This window comes from Myodes glareolus, chromosome 8 (assembly GCF_982192425.1).
Source record: "Myodes glareolus chromosome 8, mMyoGla1.1, whole genome shotgun sequence".
NCBI lineage: Eukaryota > Metazoa > Chordata > Mammalia > Rodentia > Cricetidae > Myodes > Myodes glareolus.
Window position 1 is genome coordinate 20602226 of NC_142033.1, and position 24298 is coordinate 20626523.

Genomic DNA, 24298 nt, shown 5'->3' on the forward strand with positions numbered 1-24298 from the left:
TGGTTTCTGTATGAACTATGATTGCATTCATGGAAAAACTACTGAAACCCAATAAAAGTTCAACTCTTTGAGGCAGTATAAGTCCCCAATATTCTGTGTGTAACATTAAAGGACATTGAAGAGATGAAACAGCAATACTTAAGGGCAAAGACTACCAAAAGAAGCACTTCCATGTATGACATCTTGAAACAAAAACTTGTTTGATTATAATCTGAAGTCTGACATCAATGTTGTTATTTTTGCCTTAAAAGCTTCTAATTTTGCGGGGCCTTTGGAGGACACCTAAACATATTTTCCTACTGTTAACTGGTATTGTTTTTGTTTCCAAACAATGTATTCCCATCCTTATCAATTTTGGTTCAACATTTCTTAACCCAATGTTTTCCTTCCTTGCATATAGGGTAAAATCTAGAACTCATTGAATCTGAATTTACCATTGTCGGGGCAATTTGCATTGTCTCTTCAAGTGGCCAATTTCCTAACATCTATTTTTGTAATGCATAGATTTTTATACCAGCTGATTTTCCTCTTTGTTTGTAGATCACTATATTCTGAAGTTAATTAACTTTGGAAAATCCAGAATATTTTCTATCTCTCTTTGTGCCATGATTAATATTTGGCAATCTTTGGTGCGGGAGAATTATCTGTATTCTGTCAATCATGTATTTTAATAAAACACTGATTTGCCAGGCAGGAAGTATAGGCAGGTCAACCAGACAGGAAGTAGAGGCAGGGCAATGAGAATAGGATAAGGCTAGGGAGGAGAAAGCTCCCTCAGCCACTCCTGCGCAGACCACCGAAGAGGCAACATGTAAGCTGTCACACTGAGAAAGGTACTGAGCCCCTGTGGCTAACATAGATCAGAATAATGGGTTAAGATAAGTCATAAGAACTAATAAGTAGCCTGACCTAATGAGCCAATCAGTTTATAATCTTATGGAGTCCTGTGTGTGATTTTTCTTTGGGGCCTGCCTGCTGTGGGGTACTGGGCAGGACAGATACCCCAACAAGCCAGCCCCTCATGCTACAAATCTTTATCAACATTTTCAAAAGCTAAGTGTTTTAATAATAACACTCGAATTTGTTCCTCTTTCACTTGATTTTCAATAGCATCTTTGAGTTTCTCTATGAAATCAGCCATAAGGCAGAAAAGGACTTTGCATTTTTACTACTGTTCTAGATCTGAAATCAGATTCCAGTCAATACAGGAAACACTTTTAAAGGAGACTCCAAAAATTGAGCTGAGGGAGCCATCACCCGCATAGTTGACAGTGCTGCTGTATTTCCTTTGATTTTACCTACACTAGGAAATATTCTTAGATTTTCCTTTTTTTCCTAATTTTAAGATGTTATCATCCAGTTTATATTCAAGCAAGGAATTAGTCATTATGTCCTCATTTTTAATAACCTCCTTATCTTCACTTAGTATTTTATAATAGTTCAAATCAATGCCTAAGTCATCCCAAATTGAACGGGGATCTCTTCCTCTTATTTATATGCCTTTCCAATATTCTTTCAGACTCTGTCAGATATTTCATCTAAAGAACTTTCTCTTGGAAACTTGGGGTTATAGTCACAAACAAGTGTTAAGTTTAATCAGACAATCAGACAATGTACAGTCTAAGGGTTTAGAAAGGTCATATGAGCAAAAATCACGAGTTGAAGTTGTATATGATCAGTACGACAAGCCATGTGTGATAAAAAAGAGTTTTTCCATAGAGTCTTACTTGGGTTTTCATTGCTCTGAAGAGATACCATGTCCGTGGCATCTGTAATAATAATAAAAAAACACTTAAATGTTGTAGCTCATTTAACCATTATCGTCATGAAAGGAAGTATGGTACCATGCAGGCCAACATGGTGCTGGACCTGAGCATGCTACATCTTGCAGGGTAAAGGAAGTCCCAGGTTTGAATTTAGCAATTAAAAGCCTGAGGAAAGTCCTCCCTCACAGGCTCCAAAACCTTTGCTGCATAGAATAGACAGAGAATAGGGAATTATGTCATGCCTTGAAAGTATAATGTACAGATATCAGAGTTAACATTCTTTATATTTGAATGAGGGCAGATAAAAGACAAAATGTACCTTATTATCAGAATGAATATGTATAGTATAAAAGCAATCTTTTAAATGTAAAATAGGCCAATCTTAAACAATAGCTATCTCTAGATAAAACAGACTGTAAAGCTCCCATTGGCCACATGGTGGCATTTACATTTCATAAGTCATTCAGTCAGCTCCATTTGCCAGATTATTTTTAATTATAAAAAAAGGAGAATTTCAGGGATAAAAAGATGTCTCTATGCCTGTTCTCCACTGTTCTTTGAAGAGCCCATATATTTTCTTTAGAAACAGACAAGGCAGAGTCACTAGATTTTATATAATTTTGACTCTTATGGAAAACCCAAGTCATGTTTATATTCTTGTCCACATGTAAATATAGGTTCCATAATCCCTTGTAACTCTTTCTTGTCCTATCAATAACTCAATATTTTTTTAGCATTTCTGACTGTGAAGTTGACTGAAAGTCACACTGAGATAAGCTTGAGGCAAAGAGACCTCAAAGCCTACCCCACTTCGTCCAGCAAGACCACACCTCCTGATATTGCCACTCCCTTAGGGAGCCATTTTCTATCAAATCACAACAGAAATGCACAAAGGACAGTTTAAACATTATCTGGATAATAATATCAAACAGTAGTGGTTAACCTGAAATAGGTCCACTTGTATCTGCTATACCTGGAAGTAGTGTGAAACACACTAACCAAAAACAAGAAAAAAAAGAAAAGAAAAGAAAAGAAAGAAAGAAAGAAAGAAAGAAAGAAAGAAAGAAAATCTTGCATTTTCAAGAAATTGAGGACACAAGACTCTTGTCTTATTTTCTCAGAGTGCACTCTTAAGCACTCACAATTCTACTCATGTGACTCCATTCGTGGATCATGTTTTAAAACTACACTATGTAAAATTACTCCCTGGATGGGCCAGATGATTCCATACTCCCATTGGTCAACATGATGGCATTGTTTCAAAGAACTTCCGACCAGAGACAATTGTGGATGAGGAATATTTGTCATGAATAAATAATCAAAGAATAACAACTTGAAATTCAATGAAAATAACATAGAACACATGAATAAAAGTAAACCACCAAAACATTTAAAATATAGCGGTGTCAAAAGTAGACTATTAGAACTATCAAAATATGTACATATAAATATGAGTTATTAATGTTGTGCCATTCTTCTCTGAGATTGAATTATATCACCGTGGGAGTGTATTAAATATTTTCATGTATCATTAGCTATCTCATTTGTCTAAACATCTCTGCTTAGAAAAATGATGATTATGTTCAACCTTCCTGAATGTAAAGTTAAACACAGACTCTGCTGGTGCAATCGTCTCAGTCTCTCAAGAGCTCTCGATATTTTCCCCTTCTGATGTCTTCATCCCTCCTAGTAGAGGTATTTATCTATGGTATATTTAAACATAAGAAGATCTATTTTTACAATTTCTGTTTTTGAAATTATGACAAAATTGCATCATTTCTCCCTTTTAGTTATTCATCCAAACCCTCTCATATCTATTCTCCTTGTTCTCTTTCAAATTCATAGCATCATTTTTAAGAATGCTGTTACATACATATATACATATTATGGCAGCAAGGCTAGAAAGCTGGCATTTCAAAATGGTCATGACTGAATCAGAAAAAAATCTCTGAAGAGAACTGAAGCACACTGTCAGCAAACAGCAAGAAGCTGTATTAAACTCTGTATTTTTGTGTATAGAATTCCTTTTCAAGGTTTCTCACACTTTACATGGATTTTAGTCTACCACATTGACACCAATTTGTTGGAGGGGAGAGTCGTTTGTTGGTTCCCAGCTGTCTATACTGGAAATCACCACAGAAAAATGTATTAATTAAATCACTTTTTGGCCCATTAACTCTAGCTTCTTATTGACTAACACTTACTCATTAATTTAACCCATTTCTCTTGACCTATATGTTACCACATGGCCATGGCCTACCAACAAAATTTCAGCATGTCTATTTCCAGCAGCTTCATGGCATCTCTCTGACTCTGCCTTCCTTCTCCCATCATACAGCCTAGGTTTTCTCCCCTAATTATTTTTTCCCTGCCATAGGATCAAAAGGTTTATAAATTAACCAATAAACACAGCACATAGACAGAAGAGCTCCCACATAATTTCCCCTTTTCTGGATATAGACATGTTGAAACAATGCTGCTACACTCCTGCCACATGATTATATACAGATTAATAGAAATAGGTTAAATTAGTAAGTAATAGTTATCCAGTAGCAAGCTAGAAATAATGGGCCAAGCAGTAATTTAATTAATACAGTTTCCGTGTAATTATTTCATGACTAAGCTAGCTGGTTTACCAGGTATCAACAAGCAGTCCTCCTTGCAACAATGAAATGTTGGAGGTGGTACCAGATTTTGTACACCTAGAAGCCATAGGAAAATATTACAACAGAGAAACTGAATGTTTAAAAGTGATAAGTAAATTTTATGAAAGTTGTAACTTTCTCCATCAAGATAGCATAGATATTAACATAAAAGTAAGTGAATGGTTAGATATTTAAATATGCAACCTGTCTTTGAATAAATTTAAATAATGAAAACTTATTACTATGAAGCAAATTAACATGTTGATAAATCTTTTTCTTTGATTAAAAAAATTCATTTGGAAACTTTTTTGAAAAAGACCTGTTTTGAATAAAGAATGTTTCTTTCCGACCTTCAGCATTACTTCTGTGCCTATAAAAAATTTGTGTGGAGTTAGGACCAGAGCAAAATCTACCTTGTTTCATGTTAGCATGGCTACTGGTGTCATCCTTATTGAGATCTTTTGGAAGAAGCTGCTTATTTGTTCCCAGTCACTTAGACTCAAACTAACCAATCAGAAACTACATTAATTACAACACTGCTTTCTCTATTAGCTTCTGCATATTTTCTGCTAGTTCTTGTATCTTAAGTTAACCCATTTCTATTAATCTGTATATTGTCATGTGGTTTTGGCCTAACAGAAAGGGTTTACTATCTATCTCCTCTCAGAACAATCGATGCATGACTTCTCTCTGACTCCACCTTCTTTCTCCCAGAATTCAGCTTAGTTTTACCTGCCTAGCTCTGGTCAGTCCTGTTTTTGACCTAAGTCACTTCTTTATTAACCAATCTTATTCACAGAATATTGTGATAATACTATGTAATTATTTTTAATGTTTATACAAAAAGTTCCACATTTAGTGCTTGTTTAGGGATTTATTTGGTTGAGAACAACTCTAGATGTCCTACTTATTCAGATTTTGTTAGGGGCCTATGTTTTTGAGAACGACTATAGATGTCCTCCTCTTTCAGATTTTGTTAGGGATCATGTTTTTCGAATGACTATAGGTTTCATATTTACTCTGATTCTGTTAGGGACCTATGTTGTTAAAAATGACTATAGGTGTCATGATTATTCAGATCTTGTTTAGGGGCTCATGTTGTTGTATGAGTATAGTTTATCAAGGAAACAACTAAAAGCAGTTCCCTCTGGCTTTTCAAATCTTTCAATTCTCTCTACTGTTTTATACCACAAAAGCTAGTTTTCAGGTAGGGGGGTGTCAAGTCAGTTCCAGCTGAGAGGTCTCTGGACTCTGCTTCTGAATTGAATGCTCATTTAGCAATAGAAACTTACTTTCCACCTTTGGAGAATAAACAGCATCAAAGGCTCAATGTTTAGGGAGTTTCTTTGATAGACTTGACAAATCTCTTAAAAAAAGGTTTTCTGTGTTTGGTATTGAGGTTTGTATAAGGTGCTCTTTGACTCTTTAATTGAGTACCACTAATCCTGAAGAGGAAAAGATCATTAAAATTATATATGTATATTTATACATAAAATTATATGTCTTATGGGGTATTTGAATAAATTATTAATAGTAAAATTGTTCATGGCTTTTTCTGATATTTTTATTGGTACTCTATTACTGTCTGCCCTTCTTTTGTGTTAACCTTCCTCACCCTTCCCTAAGGAGCTTCCCCTCTTCCAATTTCCTAATCAGATAAGTTACAAAATAAATTTTAAATAAATGTAACATGCATACTAAAAAATGATTATTTAATAAGAATAAATACATAATTCTCTCATTTTACTTTGTAAATATAAAGACAGTAGTTACCATTATTACAATTTCTATTTTACTGCATTAAACTGACATGAGAATTGATGACTTGTCTTTATAACCTTTCTTTATTATATCCTCATCAATAATTATTTCAGCATTAGAATCAAGTACACGTTGTATTTGATATTCAATGTGAAATTTTTACAACTTATACTTCTAAAATTATAGTGCTAACAGAAAGCCAATATTAACAATAAGTGTAAAAATTAGGTTTGAAAGATGGCTCTGTGGATAAGAGAAGATCTATGCTAGCAGAGGACCAGAGTTCTGTTCTCAACACTTACATCAGTTGGTTACAAATGTCTGTAACTCTAACGCCAGCAGATCTCATAGCACACACACACACACACACAGACATATACTCTCATACATACTCCCTCACACACATATATAAAAGTAATTGCAAAAGTTTATTGTGATTATAATTTACAATAAGAATCATAGAAATAATAAAAAAATTCAATACAGAAACAGAGAAGAAAATTATTCTTCCTATTAATTTTATCAATTAGTTGATGACCTTAATAAGAAAAACATGAAAACAATGAGAAGCAGCTAGTAGAGCTAATTGATAAGAACTAGGACACATTTGTAATTAAAACCACTAATCATTGATCGATGTACCATAAAAATCTCATTACAATCTTTATCAAATTTACACAGAGATGTACCACCTTGAGGACTCAAGAGTGATTTGCCTTCTACTTATACATCCTGACACCTGTACACATTTTGTACACAAATCACTATTAATTGCTTATGGGTAACTGAAACTTTATATACTCATATAATATCTTATTTTTTATTTATTTTATATTTAAGACTTAAGTATCTCTAAACTCTACTTTAGAAATATTTGATCTTCATTGTTTTTTTTTGAAATGCTTAATCTTGCATTTTCAAGGAACTCAGACATGCCTCTGAAGATCTTCCTAGTCATGAATACGGAACAAACTATATTTTCCTTCTATATGGTGTTATTAACTTTTATGTTTATACAAAAATTTACACATTTGCATTTTTCATTTCTTATGTAAGTTAATGTCTGTTTTCCTTCTTTCAGCTATAAAGAGAATGCAATGTGGTTGTCAACCATTCACCATGAACAGCCCATGAAACCCTTGGACAGAGTCATCTTCTGGATTGAGTTTGTCATGTGCCACAAAGGGGCCAAGCACCTGAGGCCACTTGCACACAACCTCACCTGGTACCAGTACCACTCTCTGGATGTGATTGGATTCCTACTGGCCTGTGTGGCAGCCACAGCTTTCATTTCCATAAAATCCTTCTTATTCTTTTATCAAAAGTGTGTAAAGACAGGAAAGAAAACAAAGAGTGAGTAGAGAAGGCACATGAACTACATTTTAGCATTGTTCTAGTTTATGAACGGCCTTCTGAACATTCATTGATTACTCTATCAAGGCATATCTTCATTAGATGGGAAGGGAGAAATAATGCAATTATATTATAATCTCACAAACTAAAAGACATAATGAAAAAAAACTGAGCAAATGATAAGGAACAACCTACTAAGCATACTGTCTCTAAGGTATCTGCTTTAGTCCTGCCTCCTGAGTCCTTCCTTGAACCCCTGGCCTACATTTCCTCAACAATGGACAGGGAGCTATGAGATGAAATAAACCCTCTTCTTTATCAAACAAAAACAAACAAAAATGAAAATTTAACAACTAAGGAGAGGCCTCAGCACTATCCTGTACATGCAGCATTATGATGAGCAAATATGTGGTGGAGAGATGAGACAGAAAGGGAAGTGGGAGCAGTTTGTTCTCTTTCAAGAGAACTGGGACTGTAGTCGTGAAGGCAGCAAGGAACGGCCTGATGTGAGAGGCCTGAAGTGCTATCTGAGGCCATCATGCTATCTGGACCTGTGCTGTTGCAGAGGGCCATGGCTGAGTTTATGGTCCTTCTGTTGCAGTGGTCTGTGTCACTGTCCATGCAATGTGGACCTCCTTCATCTGGGTTTCCATGTGAGGCCAGAATGTTGTCTGAGTTTAGTGCTTAGCTGATCCAGCCCCTCACGAGTCACCACAGAGTAGCACCAACAGTGATACAAGTGCAGAAAAGATGTCCCTATTCCTAGCCTGGGCAGTGTGGAGAGCTGGCCCCAATGGTGCAGGCATGGGAGAGCTAGACTCACCAATTTATGGCCACAGGACTACGGTGAGCTTGTCCTGCAGCTTGTCTGAACAGTTAGGTAGAGCTGACCCTAAAGAAAGGTGTGGATGGGAATGGCCCCATTAGTGTGGGAGAACTGATCCTTACCCCTCATCTTGTCAGTGTCAGATAGTTGACCCTGGTAACATTGGTGAGGGTCACACCCTGATTGTGTGTGATAGGGGAGTTCAGCCAATCACATTCTGTTTTTGGGGCGTGTCGCCCTTAGGCTAAAGCTTGCCTATAAACCTAGCAAGCGTGCTCCCGCTAGCTCTCTTTTGCCTGGCTCCTGCGCCTGGACGGATCATTTGGATTCTGGTGTAAGCTGTTGTAAGTCTTACTTCTGTTTATTAAAGCTGTATATTTTGTATTAAGATAGTCTGGGGATTTTTCATTACCAATCGCCCTGCGGCATCATGTGTGGATACAGAAAAGTCAGCCTCACCTCTCAGTTGGGCATCATAAAGAGCTAGCATTGGTGACCAACTCAGCTACCACCCAGGGCCAGACCCAGAGCTTTGAGCTGGTCCAACCAACATATACTACATCTATCAGCTGCTGGAATTTATGGGGCAGGATTTGGAGAACCAAAGTTGTAGGATCTCCATGACACAGGTCAGCTACAGGATAGTCCAGAGGAGTCTCAGAGAGGATTCAGCGTCAATAGTGTAGCAGAATCCAGAGGCCTTGAGCAATCCAATGATTCATCGCAGTGAACATTCAAGAAAAGCTGTTTAAAGAGTACACAGTGTGACACACTGGGAGACTCTGAACATTCTACCATGAGACTGTTTTATAATTTTTATTTTCTATTGTCATTTGGGGAGGGAACTTACAAGGGTGGAAGGCAGATCTGAAAGGCCTCAGAAATGAATGTGGCTGTGGTGTATCTTGTGAAATTCAAACAATCAATAAAAAGTTGATGAAAAAATTTAAACAAGGAAATAAACCTTATTCTTTTATGAAATAATAGTATGACAAAAATTTAAATAAGTATGGATCTCATCCTCAAAGCCCTTTTCATATTCATATGAGTTGTGATTACAGCTGAGTGTTGTGCAATTACATGTGTATGAGAGAGTTAGTTCAACAACTAATTCAAAGAACAACAACTGGCAAAATTCATACATCTTATCATAATATCCTACTTTTGATTGCCTCAGAACAGGAAAGACAATGTTAAGAAGACTTGAAGAAAACAATGATATTGTGTTGTAAATAATGGAAAAAAATTTAAATGTAGTCTTTTCTTTTTGTTTTGTTTTACTTGTTAACTTTAATGTTTTGTTTGCTTTTATTATTATTTTCCACACAAACCATAGAATTCCCTCCCTCCATTCACCTCTTTACTACCCTCCATCTGTGCCTTCTCCATTTTGAAAAGGGCAGGTCCCCCATGGGAGTCAGCATAGCATGGCCTATGAAGTTGAGAGAGGACCATGCTCCTCCCTCTCCATCAAAGCCAGGCAAGGCATCCCAACACAAGAAATAGGTTCCAATGACCAGCTCATGCATCAGGGATAGGGCCTGGTTCCATTACTGGGGACCCCACAAACATATCAAGCTTTACAACTGTCACCCACATGCAGAGGGCCAAGATTTGTCCCATGCAGGCTCCGTACCTGTTGGTCCAGCGTCTTGAGCTCCCACTAGCTCAGGTCTGCTGTTCAGTGGGTTCCTGTCATGATCTTGATCCTGCTGTTTCCTATAAAAATGTTGAACAAGACAAAGAAAGCTCTAATTCGGAAATACACTCTTTGGCAAATAAATATTTGCATATATATATATATATATATATATATATATATATATATATATATATTTCTCCTGTTAGCATTTTTTTCAAAGATTAAAGTTTAGGGTTCAGTTTGAATGTTGCTCTCTAAATTGTGCTTTGCACATCATCTGTACCATTTTGAATTAGGCAACCAAGTAAGAGTGAGGATGTAGAGAGCATAGCCAGTGGGCAGTGAGGAGCTCGGCAAATAGGATGTCCATACAAGATTTATCTTTTGAGTATACTTGGTTTATTCACAGAAACCATTTCTTATAATATTTTGTTAATAAAAGTCTAATTGACACCTCACCAAGCAGAGAAGAATTGCCAGTTAGAAAATCCTCCTGCAGGGTTCCATTTGGGAATCTCCTCCCATGAGGACGCTTAGGAAACTATGCTCTGGACCCACACCATGGTGAATTCCTTCAGCTGTGTCAGGTCAGCACAGGAGGGGTTTCAGAAAGTCACTGAGAGCACAAGGGGAAATTGTGATCTTAGCAACAATGCTGAAAATTCAATGGTAACCAAAGCTAGGGTCACACAGAATCTAGTTTCAAAGTCTTCAACACAAAGGCTTGTGGAGCTGCTTCTCAGGAGGATCACGTCATGTGATCTACATTCTGACCATATTTGTAATGCTTGCATATTGGAACAGTCAGGTCCATACGCTTCTTAAAGAATTATACAGAGAAAAAGATGGACAGAATATACTCAGAATCCTGGTACCTAAGCAGCCAAATGTATTTAAGGCACCAAAATCAGCCACATAAGGAAGAATAGCTTTATCATTGTCTGAAGTAGGAAGATATAAGATAAATAGTAAAAGCAAAAAGTAAAATCAAAGCAGGTCATAAAGTCTCTTACAGTACCAAAGAACAGATAATATTTTAGGAGAATATATACTAACCTTTAGATTGTCATTCTTGTGATGTTCTAAGATTTAATACCTACAATATAACTGTTTTTATTCCTTTCTGTTTCTGATTAGAGCTCACAGTTCTGAGAATTCAAGTGGTATTTATTTATGACTATAGGAATTTGAGAATTTGAACTGAAAATATGTTAAATCCATTGCATCTATTCTATGCTCTTATGAATATAGAAATTCCCTGTCTGTTTATTCACTTCACTGAGCTGAAAATTTAACACTAGTTAGGATTATGTTTAGATTAACTTCTTCCTTTCTCGTCTTTCTTTCTCTTGTCATCTCTCAGCCTCTCTCTCTTGCTGCAAAAACCCATGAATCACAAATTAGAATTTTAGTGGGTTCCTTTCTTCTAGTGCATATATGAGCAGTTTGACTATTCAATATTCATGAAAATCTTGCAACCAGTTAGAGACTTCTAAAAAGATCTTGACAGTCTCTGTCATCCAAAAGCTGTGTTTAAGCTAGGTACTTGCAAGTCCTGATTATGTGAGATTCTCTTCCGTATGCTGTGAATACCATTAGTTAATAAAGAATCTGTCTTGGATTGGCAGGGAAGAATGGAAGTAGACAGGAGAAACTAAACTGAATCCTGGAAGAAAGAAGGCAAAATCAAGAAGCCTTGTAGCCCACTAGAGACAGACTTGGAACAGAATTTTACCAGTAAGCCAGAGACATGTAGCAATACACAGATTGATAGAAATGGGTTAAATTTACATGTAAGAGATAGCCAATAGGAAGCAAAAGGTAATAGGCCAACCAGTGGTTTAATTAATATAGTTTTGTGTGGTTATTATGGGGCTGAGCAGCTGGGATAAACCAGCGACCTCCCTACAACAGGTTGATTGTGTTCCAATTCTTGTATTAGATTGACTTACTTGTTTACTTCTCTGATATTTTAGGATTTAGTTTCCAACTCCCTGACCTACTCCAGAACTTGTAGGTGGAGACTGCTTGTTAATTTACCAATCGCCCAGTCTGAAATAATACCACAAAAACTATATTAATTGTAATATTCTTTGGTCAATAGCTTAAACCCATTTCTAGTTATCTCTTATATCTTAAATGAACCCATTTCTATTATTTTATACTTTACTACGAGGCTCAAGGTTTACTGCTAAAAGTTGTGTTTGTCTTCTTTCAGCATCTTTATAGCGTCTCTCAGACTCTACCTTATTTTCTGCTCTATCTCTGCTTACAATTTCTGTCTTGCTCTACTCTTCCCTGTTATAGGCCCAAGAAGCTTCTTTATTCATTAACCAATAAAAGAAACACATGTATAGAAAGACTTCCCACACTAAGAGCTTGTTTCTTTTTATTGACATAAGGTTATGTATATGTTGTTGTGTGGTTTCTGTGAGTTTATATTGTGCCATCTCTATTACTTCTGTAAATGAATGGTAATGGTACTTTCCATATTTGAATTCAGAGAAAATCTTACACATATCAACTAGCATTTATTCATTATCAAAATAAAAAAATATTTAAAAAGAGTTTTATTTTTCTCAGGAGTTTATATAAATCCACTTTATGTGTCTTGCTTTATTTCTTTCAGTATTTACAACAAATAAAATTTGGCCTAAAATTTCTTGTCTAGTCCCATACCTCTATTGGAGCATCTTTTGGGTCTAGCACTTGGTCAGTTTTGACAGGTGTACCATAAAAATTATTCAAATTGAAGATGATTTTATTTTCTGCAATTTATATATAAAATCATTTCAACCAAATTTAGGGAAATGTTCACAAAAGACCAAAAGAATAGAATAACTTTAAAGTAAGGAAATGTGCACTATGTAGGACTTCTCATGCCTTCCATATATGATGGCCATATTCTCATTACTTGAGATTTGAACTGGTAAGTTATGAATACAAATTGGAACTCATGTAGATAATAGATGTGGCTATGTCTTGTACTGTTGGTCTATAGAGTCACACTATGCTTATAGACCATGTAGTTACCATGACATATTATGCATTAGCAGAAAACATGGGTCACAGGGAAGTACTCACTAAATTATATGACGAATTTTTGTACGATCTCTCCAATCATTAGCAACACCATCACACAGAATCCAGTAGAATACAGAGGATTAATACTTATCATCTTCCTTAATAATAAGTTCTAGTACTTCGTTAATTTAATTTTAGATATGATGTAGAAAGAACCCAGAAATGATAGTCTCTTTTGATAGATTTATAATTGTGCTTTGCCTGTATAAAATATAAAAAAATAAAAAATTAAAAAAAATTTAAATAATGAGTAAAACTGGAAGAATTATTCATATCTTCAAGTTTTCACTGTTTTCTCTGTATATAGACATGGTTTACTAGGTGAAGAGGTTTTATAAGAGTGTATTCACAAACATATACACACACAGCTAATTGAGAAGAGATAATGCCATTATTATCTTTGGAAATCAAATGAAATCCGAAGTGAATGTGTGTTCTTGACAGGTAAGTGTTACAGCACCAATAAGTGTACATAATGCAAAAATGGTACTAAGAAGTAGGGCTATTGATCTGATAAGTGTGATCATGTTTCTTCAGGGATTGATTGCAAGAGGAATATGGAGGGGCTGAATCGAATGGTGTAAGTAGAGCTTAATGGGTTATTGTAGGAGGAATAAGGATGAAGAGAATGGAGGGAAAATGTGAACTGAGGCTTGACTCACCAGAATACAGAAAGGAAGGAGGACTCTATGTGCAACTGGATTATAGGCCGTTTAAGTCATATATTGCCCAAGAATCTGGCTGATTCTGCATATGTGCTGTGGAGTTGATTGAAGACAAATTATAAAGTAGGGAACTGATTTGTTTGGCAGAAGAAATTTTAAGCCAAATTGTATCAAGACATGATATTACTACTTCTTGCTGCTTTAATTCAGATCTGCACTGAGATATAGTAGACAGTTATGAAAAATGGGACGGTTTGCAAGAAAAGCAGTATGAGAAAGTTTTCATTTTCCAAGAAGAAGGGGCTGAAAAAGGATTCTAATTGTGGAAGAGGTTTGTATCATTGGGAAGAAATCATGTTTCTTTTACTGGTTCAACTTCAAAAATGCTTTGAGGGTATAACTCATTCATTGAAAGCTCTATCTTATGAAAATTTAAAGCAATTAGAAAAGAAAGAGTCTAAATTAAGACTACTGCACAAAGTGCTTTTTCACAGAAACAAGAGCCCAGAAATGTATTTAGTTAGGGTTTGTATATCTCCAGATACAACTATTGTTCAAGGTTTTGGGGGCACATATTTATCTTACCTCAAAATTTGGCAGCATCATTCACATAGTGGTAGTTGTGCCAATAGAAATGATATGATATTAAGATGATAGTGAAGGCATTTCTGGACTTAGAAGCCTCAGAAAAGATACGAGTATCAGCAAATGAACCTATGTTAGGGTGCCACGAGAGGCCTATTGCATAAAGTATTAAGGTGAAGCCTATGCTGGAATGGAGATACCAGGCTATTGGAAATATCAGGACCATGGGACATTCACTGGCAATATCTACATCTGAAGAATATAGTACAGATAACATAAAGGTCCTTATGCATTGTACCTACTCTTTCCACCCATCCAGGTCATGCATGTCTTGTGACAGAATCTAACTCTGGAAGTTTACCAGAGCCTCTCTTGTAGTGATAGGAGTGGCTGGCTGCATTTCCACCTGGATCCCAGCTAGCTTATCCCCGAAATAATTACATGGAAGCTATATTCCTTTAACACTCCCTGGCCCATTAGCTCTAGCCTCTTATTGGCTAATTCTCACATCTTGATTAACCCATTTCTAATAATCTGTGTAGCATCACAAAGTGGTGGCTTACCGGGAAGATTCTAACCTACATCCATCTTGGGCCAGAGCTTCATGGCGACTGCCTGCCTCTGTTTTCTTTCTCCTACAATTCTGTTCTGTCTTCCCTGCCTACCTATGCTCTGACCTATCAGGCCAAGCAGTTTTCTTTATTAATTAACCAATAAAAACAACAGAGAGAGGACCCTTCTACATCACTCTCTCAATGCACCACATATCTAACCTAGGTCCCCCAACCAGTGCTGTGTTCTTATCTAGAAAGCCCTGCTTTCCATACTCTCAATCTCCAGGCTTCACCCAAGACCCACATCACTTTTCTTCCACATACAACTGCCACACCTAATCCCTTAGCCCTGTCTGGGTCTGCACATCCTCTTTTGGAGTACAGCTGGGTGAGTTTGTCTGACCCTCCCCTTCTTAAACCACCAACCTTTCTCTAAACTCCAAATATTGATCACAAAACAGAATTTACACAGCACCCAGCCTTCCATGTCCACTGGACTTGATTTCACATAAGCTATATCAAATGCTCATGCCCACTCCACAGTGTACATACTGCAGTCTGTCTCAGACTCTGTGGCCATATTAGAAATAGAACTCACAAAAGAAGTCCCTATGTCCAGATAGTATCTTAAAAAAAACAGTATTAAAGGCCAAGTCTGTTTTCTCTCAACAAACCTACTACTCCTTTAGAAATATAAAAATGTTCTCCAGTGAGAATTACATAGATAGTATACAGAATTTAAAATAACCATCTTCAAATTTATCCAATAATTTAAGGAGTTTAACAAAGACCAAAGAAATAAAATGAAACAGAAGAAACATAATGACGAAATGACAAACACAAAAATGATAAAAATGATAAGACCCTTTTGTCAGCTCAGCGAGATTCCTGGCTAGCAAGGGGCTTTGATCCTGTAGAAGATGTTCCATCAGAGGGGTGAGTTTGCTCCTGACCTGCGGCAGAAGCCCACAAAGAGGAGCTCAGACATTCCCCGACCCCCTTGACTCCCTGGTCATTCTGCAGGGGCTGCTCCACCCTGCTAAGCCCTCTTGCCTCCTATCTCATCCCAGCTTTCATGCAGGAACCCCTTCCCTTATTCCTCCCTTCCTCCCTTTTCTCAGGGCCATAAAATCCCCCAGTTCAGCCTGCTTGAGTGCTGGGACTGGGTGGTAAGTACAACCCGGCAGGAGGGAGTTCCTGTGTTTCAATAGCCTGCCTAGAGAAAGGTAGGCCTTTGGTCAGTGAGGTCCCTGGCCAACAAAGAAACCTGACCCTGTACCAGAAGATCCACTAGAGAGCATATGAAGGAAGAGATGGGCAGGTGCCAAGGCAATAATTCCTCCAACAATCTGAAAAACAACATGAAAACACCATATCCCAGCGACCCTACAACAGAAGGACTTCAACACATTAATCCAGAAGAAGTGGAAAAAAGTGCCATTATGAAAGCAATATAGTCCCTTAAACAGGATATGAATAACTCCCTTAAAGAAATGGATAAGAAATATAACAAAAAGTTTGAGGATATGAGTAAAGAAATGGACGAGAAGTATAACAAAAAGTTTGAAGAAATAAGTAAATCCGTAAATGAAACCCTGGGAAATCAAGAAAAAACAAAAAAACAGGTAATGGAAATGGTTCAAAATTGAAAACTGAAATGGAGGCAATGAAGAAAACACAAACCGAGGGCCGGATAGATATAGAAAATCTAAGTAAATGAACAGAGACTACAGAAACAAACATAACCAATAGAATACAAGAGATAGAAGAAAGTATCTCAGATTCTGAAGACATCATAGAGAAAATAAATGCTCTGATCAAAGAAAACAGCAAATCCAACAAATTCTCATCACAAAACATTCAAGAAATCTAGGACAAAATAAAAAAACAAACCTAATAATAATAGGAATAGAAGAAGGAGAAGAATTGTAGATCAAAGGTCCAGAAAATATATTCAACAAAACTATAGAAGAAAACTTTCCCAACCTAAAGAACGATATTCCTATGAAGGTTCAAGAAGCATAGAGAACACCAAATAGACTGGATCATAAAAAAAATCCCCTTGCCATATAATAATCAAAACAAAAAACAAACAGATTTTAAAAAAAGATTATTAAGAGCTACAAAGGAAAAACGTCAAGTAACTTATAAAGGTAAACCTATCAGACTTACACCAGATTTCTCTAAGGAGACCATGAAAGCCAGAAGGTCCTGGAGAGAGGTACTACAGAAACTAAGAGGCCATGAATCCAAGCCCAGACTACTATACTCAGCCAAGCTATCGCTCAATATCAATGGAGAACACAAAATATTCCAGGATAAAAACAAATTTAAACAATATGTAGCCACAAATCCAGCCTTACAGAAAGTAATAGAAGGAAAATCACAACCCAAGGAATCTAACATTGCCAACACTGTCTACAATAACTCAGACATCTAGCGACCCTTCACAAGCACAACTCAAGGAAGGGAAACACTAAACTCTACTACACAAAAAAATAATAAATAAAAAAATAGTCAGAGTCAACAACCACTGGTAATTAATATCACTTAATATTAATAGACACAACTCACCTATAAAAAGGCACAGACTAAGAGATTGGATACAAAAACAGGATCCAACATTCTGCTGTTTACAAGAAACACACCTCAACCCCAAAGACAGACATCTACTCAGAGTAAAGGGTTGGGAAAAGGTTTTTCAAGAAAATGGACCTAAGAAACAAGTGGGAGTGGCAAATCTAATTTTCAAAAAAATTGACTTCAAACTAAAATCAATCAGAAGAGATGGAGATGGATATTTTATACTCATAACAGGAACAATTCATCAGGAGGAAGTCTCAATCCTGAATATCTATGCCCCTAATATAAAAACACCCACTTATGTAAAAGAAACACTTATATAACTCAAGGGAGTCATCAAACCACACACACTAGTAGTAGGAGACTTCAACACACCTCTCTCACCAATGGACAGGTCAATCAGACAAAAACCTAACAGAGAAATAAGAGCATTAAAAGAGGTAATGAATCAAATGGACTTAACAAACATCTATAGAACATTCCACCCAAATAGGAAAGAATATACCTTCTTCTCTGCAGCTCATGGAACCTTCTCGAAAATTGACCACATATTCGGTAACAAGCAAACTTCCACAGATATAAAAAAATAATGGTAACCACCTGTGTCTTGTCAGATCACCATGGAATAAAGTTAGAATTCAACAACAATTCTAACCCCAGAAAGCCTACAAATTCATGGAAGTTGAATAGTCAACTACTGAATCACTTCTGGGTCAAAGAAGAAATAAAGAAAGAAATTAAAGTCCTCCTTGAATTTAATGAAAATAAAGACACAACATACTCAAACCTATGGGACACTATGAAAGCAGTGCTAAGAGGAAAATTCAAAGCACTAAGTGCCCAATTAAAGAAAACAGAGAAAGCACACATTGGAGACTTAACAGCACACCTGAAAGCTCTGGGAAAAAAAAGAAGCAGACTCACCCAGGAGGAGTAGAAGACTGGAAATAATCAAACTGAGGGCTGAAATCAACAAAATAAAAACACAGAAAACAATCCAAAGAATTAATGAAACAAAAAGCTGGTTCTTGGAAAAAAAATCAACAAGATTGACAAACCCCTAGCCAAACTAATCAAACAGCAGAGAGAGAACACTCAAATTAATAAGATCAGAAATCAAAATAATCACAGACACAAAGTAAATTCAGAGAATCATTAGCTCTTACTACAAAAGCTTATATGCCACAAAGTTGGAAAATGTACAAGAAATGGACTTGTTTTTAGATAAGTACCATTTACCAAAGTTAAATCAAGACCAGGGGAACAATCTAAATAGACCTGTTAGTTGCGAAGAATTAGAAGCTGTTATCAAAAACTTCCCTACCAAAAAAGCCCAGGATCAGATGGTTTCAATGCAGAATTCTACCAGAACTTCAAAGAAGAGCTAATACCTATACTCCTTAATGTATTTCACAATATAGAAACAGAAGAGTCATTGCCAAATTATTTTTATGAAGCTACAGTTACCCTGATACCAAAACCACACAAAGACACAATCAAGAAAGAGAATTACAGGCCAATCTCACTCATGAACATCGACAAAAAAATTCTCAACAAAATACTGGCAAACCAAATCCAAGAACACATTAGAAAAATTATCAATTATGATCAAGCAGGCTTTATACCAGAGATGGAAGGCTGGTTCAAGATTCGCAAATCTATCAATGTAATCCCTCATATAAAAAAAATCTGAAAGAAAAAAACCCATATGATCATTTCATTAGATGCTGAAAAAGCATTTGACAAAATTCAACACCCCTTAATGATAAAGGTGTTGGAGAGATTGAGCATACAAGGATCATACCTAAATATAATAAAAGCTATTTACAGCAAGTCGACAGCTAACATCAAATTAAATGGAGAGAAACTCAAAGCCATTCAACTAAAATCAGGAACACGACATCGATGTCTGTTCTCTCCATACCTCTTCAATATAGTGCTTGAAGTTCTAACAATAGCAATAAGACAACATAAGGGTATCAAGGGAATTCGAATTAGAAAGGAAGAAGTTAAACTTTTGTTATTTGCAGATGATATGAGAGTGTACATAAGTGACCCCAAAAACTCTCCCAAAGAACTTCTATACCTGATAAACACCTTTAGTAATGTGGCAGGATACAAGATCAACTCCAAAAAAATGGTTGCCCTCCTATACACAAAGGATAATGAAAGAGGAAGGGAAATCAGAGAAACTTCACCTTTCAAGATAGCCACAAATAGCATAAAATATCTTGGGGTAACTCTAACCAAGGAAGTGAAAGACCTATTTGACAAGAACTTTAAGTCTTTGAAAAGAAATTGAGGAGGAAACCAGAAAATGGAAAGATCTTCCTTGTTCTTGGATTGGGAGAATCAACATAGTAAAAATGGCAATTCTACCAAAAGCAATCTATAGATTCAATTCAATCCCCATCAAAATCCCATCAAAATTCTTCACAGACCTTGAGAGAACAATAATCAAGTTTATATGGCAAAACAAAAAACCCAGGATAGCCAAAACAATCTTATACAATAAAGGAACTTCTGGAGGCATTACCATCCCTAACCTCAAACTCTATTACAGAGCTACAGTATTGAAACCAGTTTGATATTGGCATAAGAACAGAGAAGTCAACCTGTGGTATTGAATAGAAGGCCCGGATATTAACCCACAAACCTATGAACACCTGATTTTCAACAAGGGAGCTAAAAGAATACAATCAAGGAGGGACTGCATCTTTAACAAATGGTGCTGGCATAACTGGATGTCAACCTGTAGAAGAAAGAAAGTAGATCCATATCTATCACCATGCACAAAAATCAAGTCTAAATGGATTAAAGACCTCAACATTAATCTGACCAATTTGAACTAGATAGAAGGGAAAGTGGGAGGTAGTCTACAAGATATAGGCACAGGAGACCACTTCCTAGGTAGAACCCCAGTAGCACAGACAATAAGAGAATCAATTAATAAATGGGACCTCTTGAAACTGAGAAGCTTCTGTAAAGCAAAGGACACTGTCAGTAAGACAAAAAGGTCCTTCCGACTGGGAGAAGATCTTCACCAACCCCTCATCAGACAAAGGTCTGATCTTCAAAATATGCAAAGAGTTCAAGAAACTAGACCCATAAAACTCTAATTAACCCAATTAAAAATGGGGGTACTGAACTGGACAGAGAACTCTCAACAGAAGAACTTCGAATGGCCAAAAGACACTTAAGGTCATGCTCAACCTCCTTAGCGATCAGGGAAATGCAAATCAAAACAACTTTGAGATACCATATTACACCTGTCAGAATAGCTAAATTCAAAAACACCAATGATAACTTACGCTGGAGAGGATGTAGAGTGAGGGGAACACTCATCCATTGTTGGTGGGAATGCAAACTTGTGCAGCCACTGTGGAAATCAATGTGATGGTTTCTCAGGAAACCAGGAGTCAACCTCCCTCAAGACCCAGCAATTCCATTCTCGGGAATATACCCAAGAGATGCCCTAACATACTACAAAAGCATTTGTTCAATTATGTTAATATCATCACTATTTATAATAGCCAGAACCTGGAAACAACCTAGTTGCCCCTCAATAGAAGAATGGTTAAAGATGGTGTGGAACATATACACATTAGAGTTTTACTCTGCGGTAAAAAACAATGACATCTTGAGTTTTGCATGCAAATGAATGGAAATAGAAAACGCTTTACTGAGTGAGGTAACCCAGACCCAAAAAGACGAATATGGTATGTACTCACTCATAAGTGGATTCTAGCCATAATTAAAGGTCTTTGAGCCTATAATTCGTGATCCTAGAGAAGCTAAGTAAGAAGGTGAACCTGAAGAAAATCATATAGTTATCCTCCTGGATATTGGAAATAGACAAGATTGCCAGGCAAACTAGGGTGCACTGGAACTGAACAAGCATGTGACCAAACCAGATTCTCTGAATGTGGTTGACATGGGGGCTGACTGAGAAGCCATTGATAATGGCACTGGGACTTGTTTCTTCTGCATGTACTGACTTTTTGGGATCCTAGTCTGTTTGGATGCTCACCTTTCTAGACCTGGAGGGAGGGGAGACGTATTTGGACTTCCCAAATTGCAGGAAACCCTGACTGCTCTTAGGACTGGAGAGGGAGGAGGAGAGGGATTGGGAGGAGTGGGAGGGTATTGAGAGGAGGGCAGGAAGTGCAAATTTTTATACATAAATAAATAAATAAATAAATGAAAGCAATCCAGGATTTGAAAGCATAATTAAAGAAAGAGATAAAAGAATTAAAAGGGAACCAAGCTGCAATGAAGATGAAACCTAAAGTCTCAGCAATCCAACTCGAAAATTCAAAGGAAAAAATCTGACAAGTGTAGTGAGTCAGGCAAAATCAGATAGAATATCTCTACTTAAATATAACTTAGAGGTCCTAGGGAGAATTAGCAGAGAACAGTAAAGTTTCAAATGATAGAAAAGGAACATGAAGGTTAAGTAGCAAATCAGGAAAAGCTAATCTTTTGAAATATTGGAGTAATTGAGAAAGAAGAATCCCAAATCAATGGCATAGATCAGATCTCCAGCAAGAAAATTTCCCCTTAGAAAAGGTACACCCATACAGACAGAAGAAGCATACATAATATCAAATATATGACATCAAGAGAAAATCTCCCACAGCATTATCATAATTAAAACACAAAGTATGTAAGTATACAGGAGAAACAAAGGATATTAAAAATTGTAAAAAGAAAGCACACACGCACACAAGTCATTCTAATTAAAAGAACAATCAGCAAAGAAAACATTACTATCTTAAACACACATTTACCAAATTCTTATGTCAATTTCATTAAAAATATACACCGGATTTATAGAAATAGATTGATATCAAATCCTTAATAATAACTGACTTAAGTAATCTGCTTTCTCCAACAGACTAGTTATCTGAACAAAAATTCAGCAGAAGAGATATCAGAAGAAAATGACATCATATATTATTTGAGATTCAGAGATATCTGGAGAATACTCCTGAAACACAAGAGAATTCAACTCAGAATCCCATGGAAACTACTCTAAGACAAACAACACACTGAAACACAAAACAAATATTCATTAATTAAGAGCGATTAAAATAACTCTTTGTATCTTTTCTGAAGGTGAGAGAGAGAGAGAGAGAGAAAGAAGGAGAGAGAAATGGAGAGAGTAAAAAGATAGTAAGGATATGTTTACCTAAAGATGCACATAGTACATATAAGTCTATGCATATGTATAGACATGTACAGTTTTTATGTAATTTTCCTACCTAGATTGCAAAAATTTTTGCAAGAACCCTAGACTGGGAAAAAACTGTCATAAATTGCATGAGAAGTCACATTTGGAGTTGTTGCTTAGGGTTGTCCAAAAGACTTTCAAAACGTAAAGATTATTGCTTTTGATTTGGTTGCTCCCCAGAGGTGGAAAATAAGTTCCTATTGTGGAAGACACCTTGCACTTAAGACAAAGGATCCATAGCAGCTGAGCTCAATCTGACCTGAAAGACTTTCCTGAAGACTAGCTTTCCTTGTAGAGCAGATATCTTGCAAGTTAGAGAGAAGACACCATTGGCCTTACCCAGCTACAATGACTTTGAACTACAACAGTAGCCAGCCTGGCATAATAGACCTAAGAGTACAACAGTGGCTACCTATACTGGTGGTAATAAAAAGCTTGATAATTGAATTTAAGACCCACTTAACTGGAGGAAAATCATGGCCTGTACTGAAAATCTAGCTAACTATCTGGAGCTGATGATATTATTGATCTTCCAGGAAAACTTACAATGAACTTTTCTAAACAAGCATAATTTCAGGCTACATTATAAATATTAATTCTTATACCACAGATAAGAGCAGTGTTCACCATCATAAAAAGGAAACTGAATCTCTATGTACAACAGATGGAGACTATACAAAAAATGACAACCAATCAAATACATAGCACACATTATTGTCTCATGCCCAGTTCCCACCGATATATCTACAACACAGCACCTATTATTAAGACTCAGGGAACAACAAGGAAAGGATGTAGAAAAATTTTAAGAGTCAGAGAAACTGGAAGTCTTGTGCGAGATTGTCTCTTCCAGAAATGTCAAGGAAGTTACATGCATGAAGTCTCATCAACATGGCTGCTTAAACATAGATCTGAATAAGAAACAGACTAATAGACATACTAACACCAAAGGGAGAAAATGATTATGGTCCTAATTCTAAACAAAGAACTGGAGACAACTAAGAAATACTCAGAGTAGGAGGAATAGTCTTTCCTAAGGAACAGTCTCCATATTGGTTATCAAATTCCAAGTGAGATGGACTGAAATAAAATACATACAACTAACAATATATGGAATTAGAAGGTTGTATTTATGTATTAATGTATATATATATACATATATATATATATAAAGTCTCTGTTTCTTTGTGTGTATTGTGTGCATGTTTGTGCTTATGTGTGTGAGAGAGAGAGGGGGGCAGCAAGAAAGGGCACAGACAATAAGAGAATCAATGAATAAATGGGACATCCTGAAACTGAGAAGCTTCAAGATATTCATATTGAATTCATAATCATATTCAATCAAGAGATTCAATATCTCTTATTGTCTGTGCTACTGGGGTTCTACCTAGGAAGTGGCCTCCTGTGCCTATATCTTGTAGACTACTTTCCACTTTCTCTTCTATCTGATTCAAAGTGGTCAGATTAATGTTGATGTCTTTAACCCATTTGGACTTGATTTTTGTGCATAGTGATAGATATGGATCTACTTTCGTTCTTCTACAGGTTGACATCCAGTTATGCCAGCACCATTTGTTAAAGATGCTTTCCTTCTTCCATTG

At 36.4% G+C, this 24298-nt stretch overlaps 1 protein-coding gene across 1 annotated transcript in view; it reads left to right on the plus strand.

Moving 5' to 3' along the window:
- The window catches only part of LOC125402932 (UDP-glucuronosyltransferase 2B17-like), a 39553-nt gene extending 30814 nt beyond the window's left edge, over positions 1 to 8739 (plus strand). Inside the window, exon 7 of the mRNA XM_087908914.1 lies at positions 7254 to 8739. Within this exon, the coding sequence (XP_087765040.1) occupies positions 7254 to 7533 (280 nt within the window). The 3' untranslated portion in view covers positions 7534 to 8739. The remainder of the gene's footprint in view (positions 1 to 7253) is intronic.
- The last annotated feature ends 15559 nt before the right edge of the window (positions 8740 to 24298 follow it).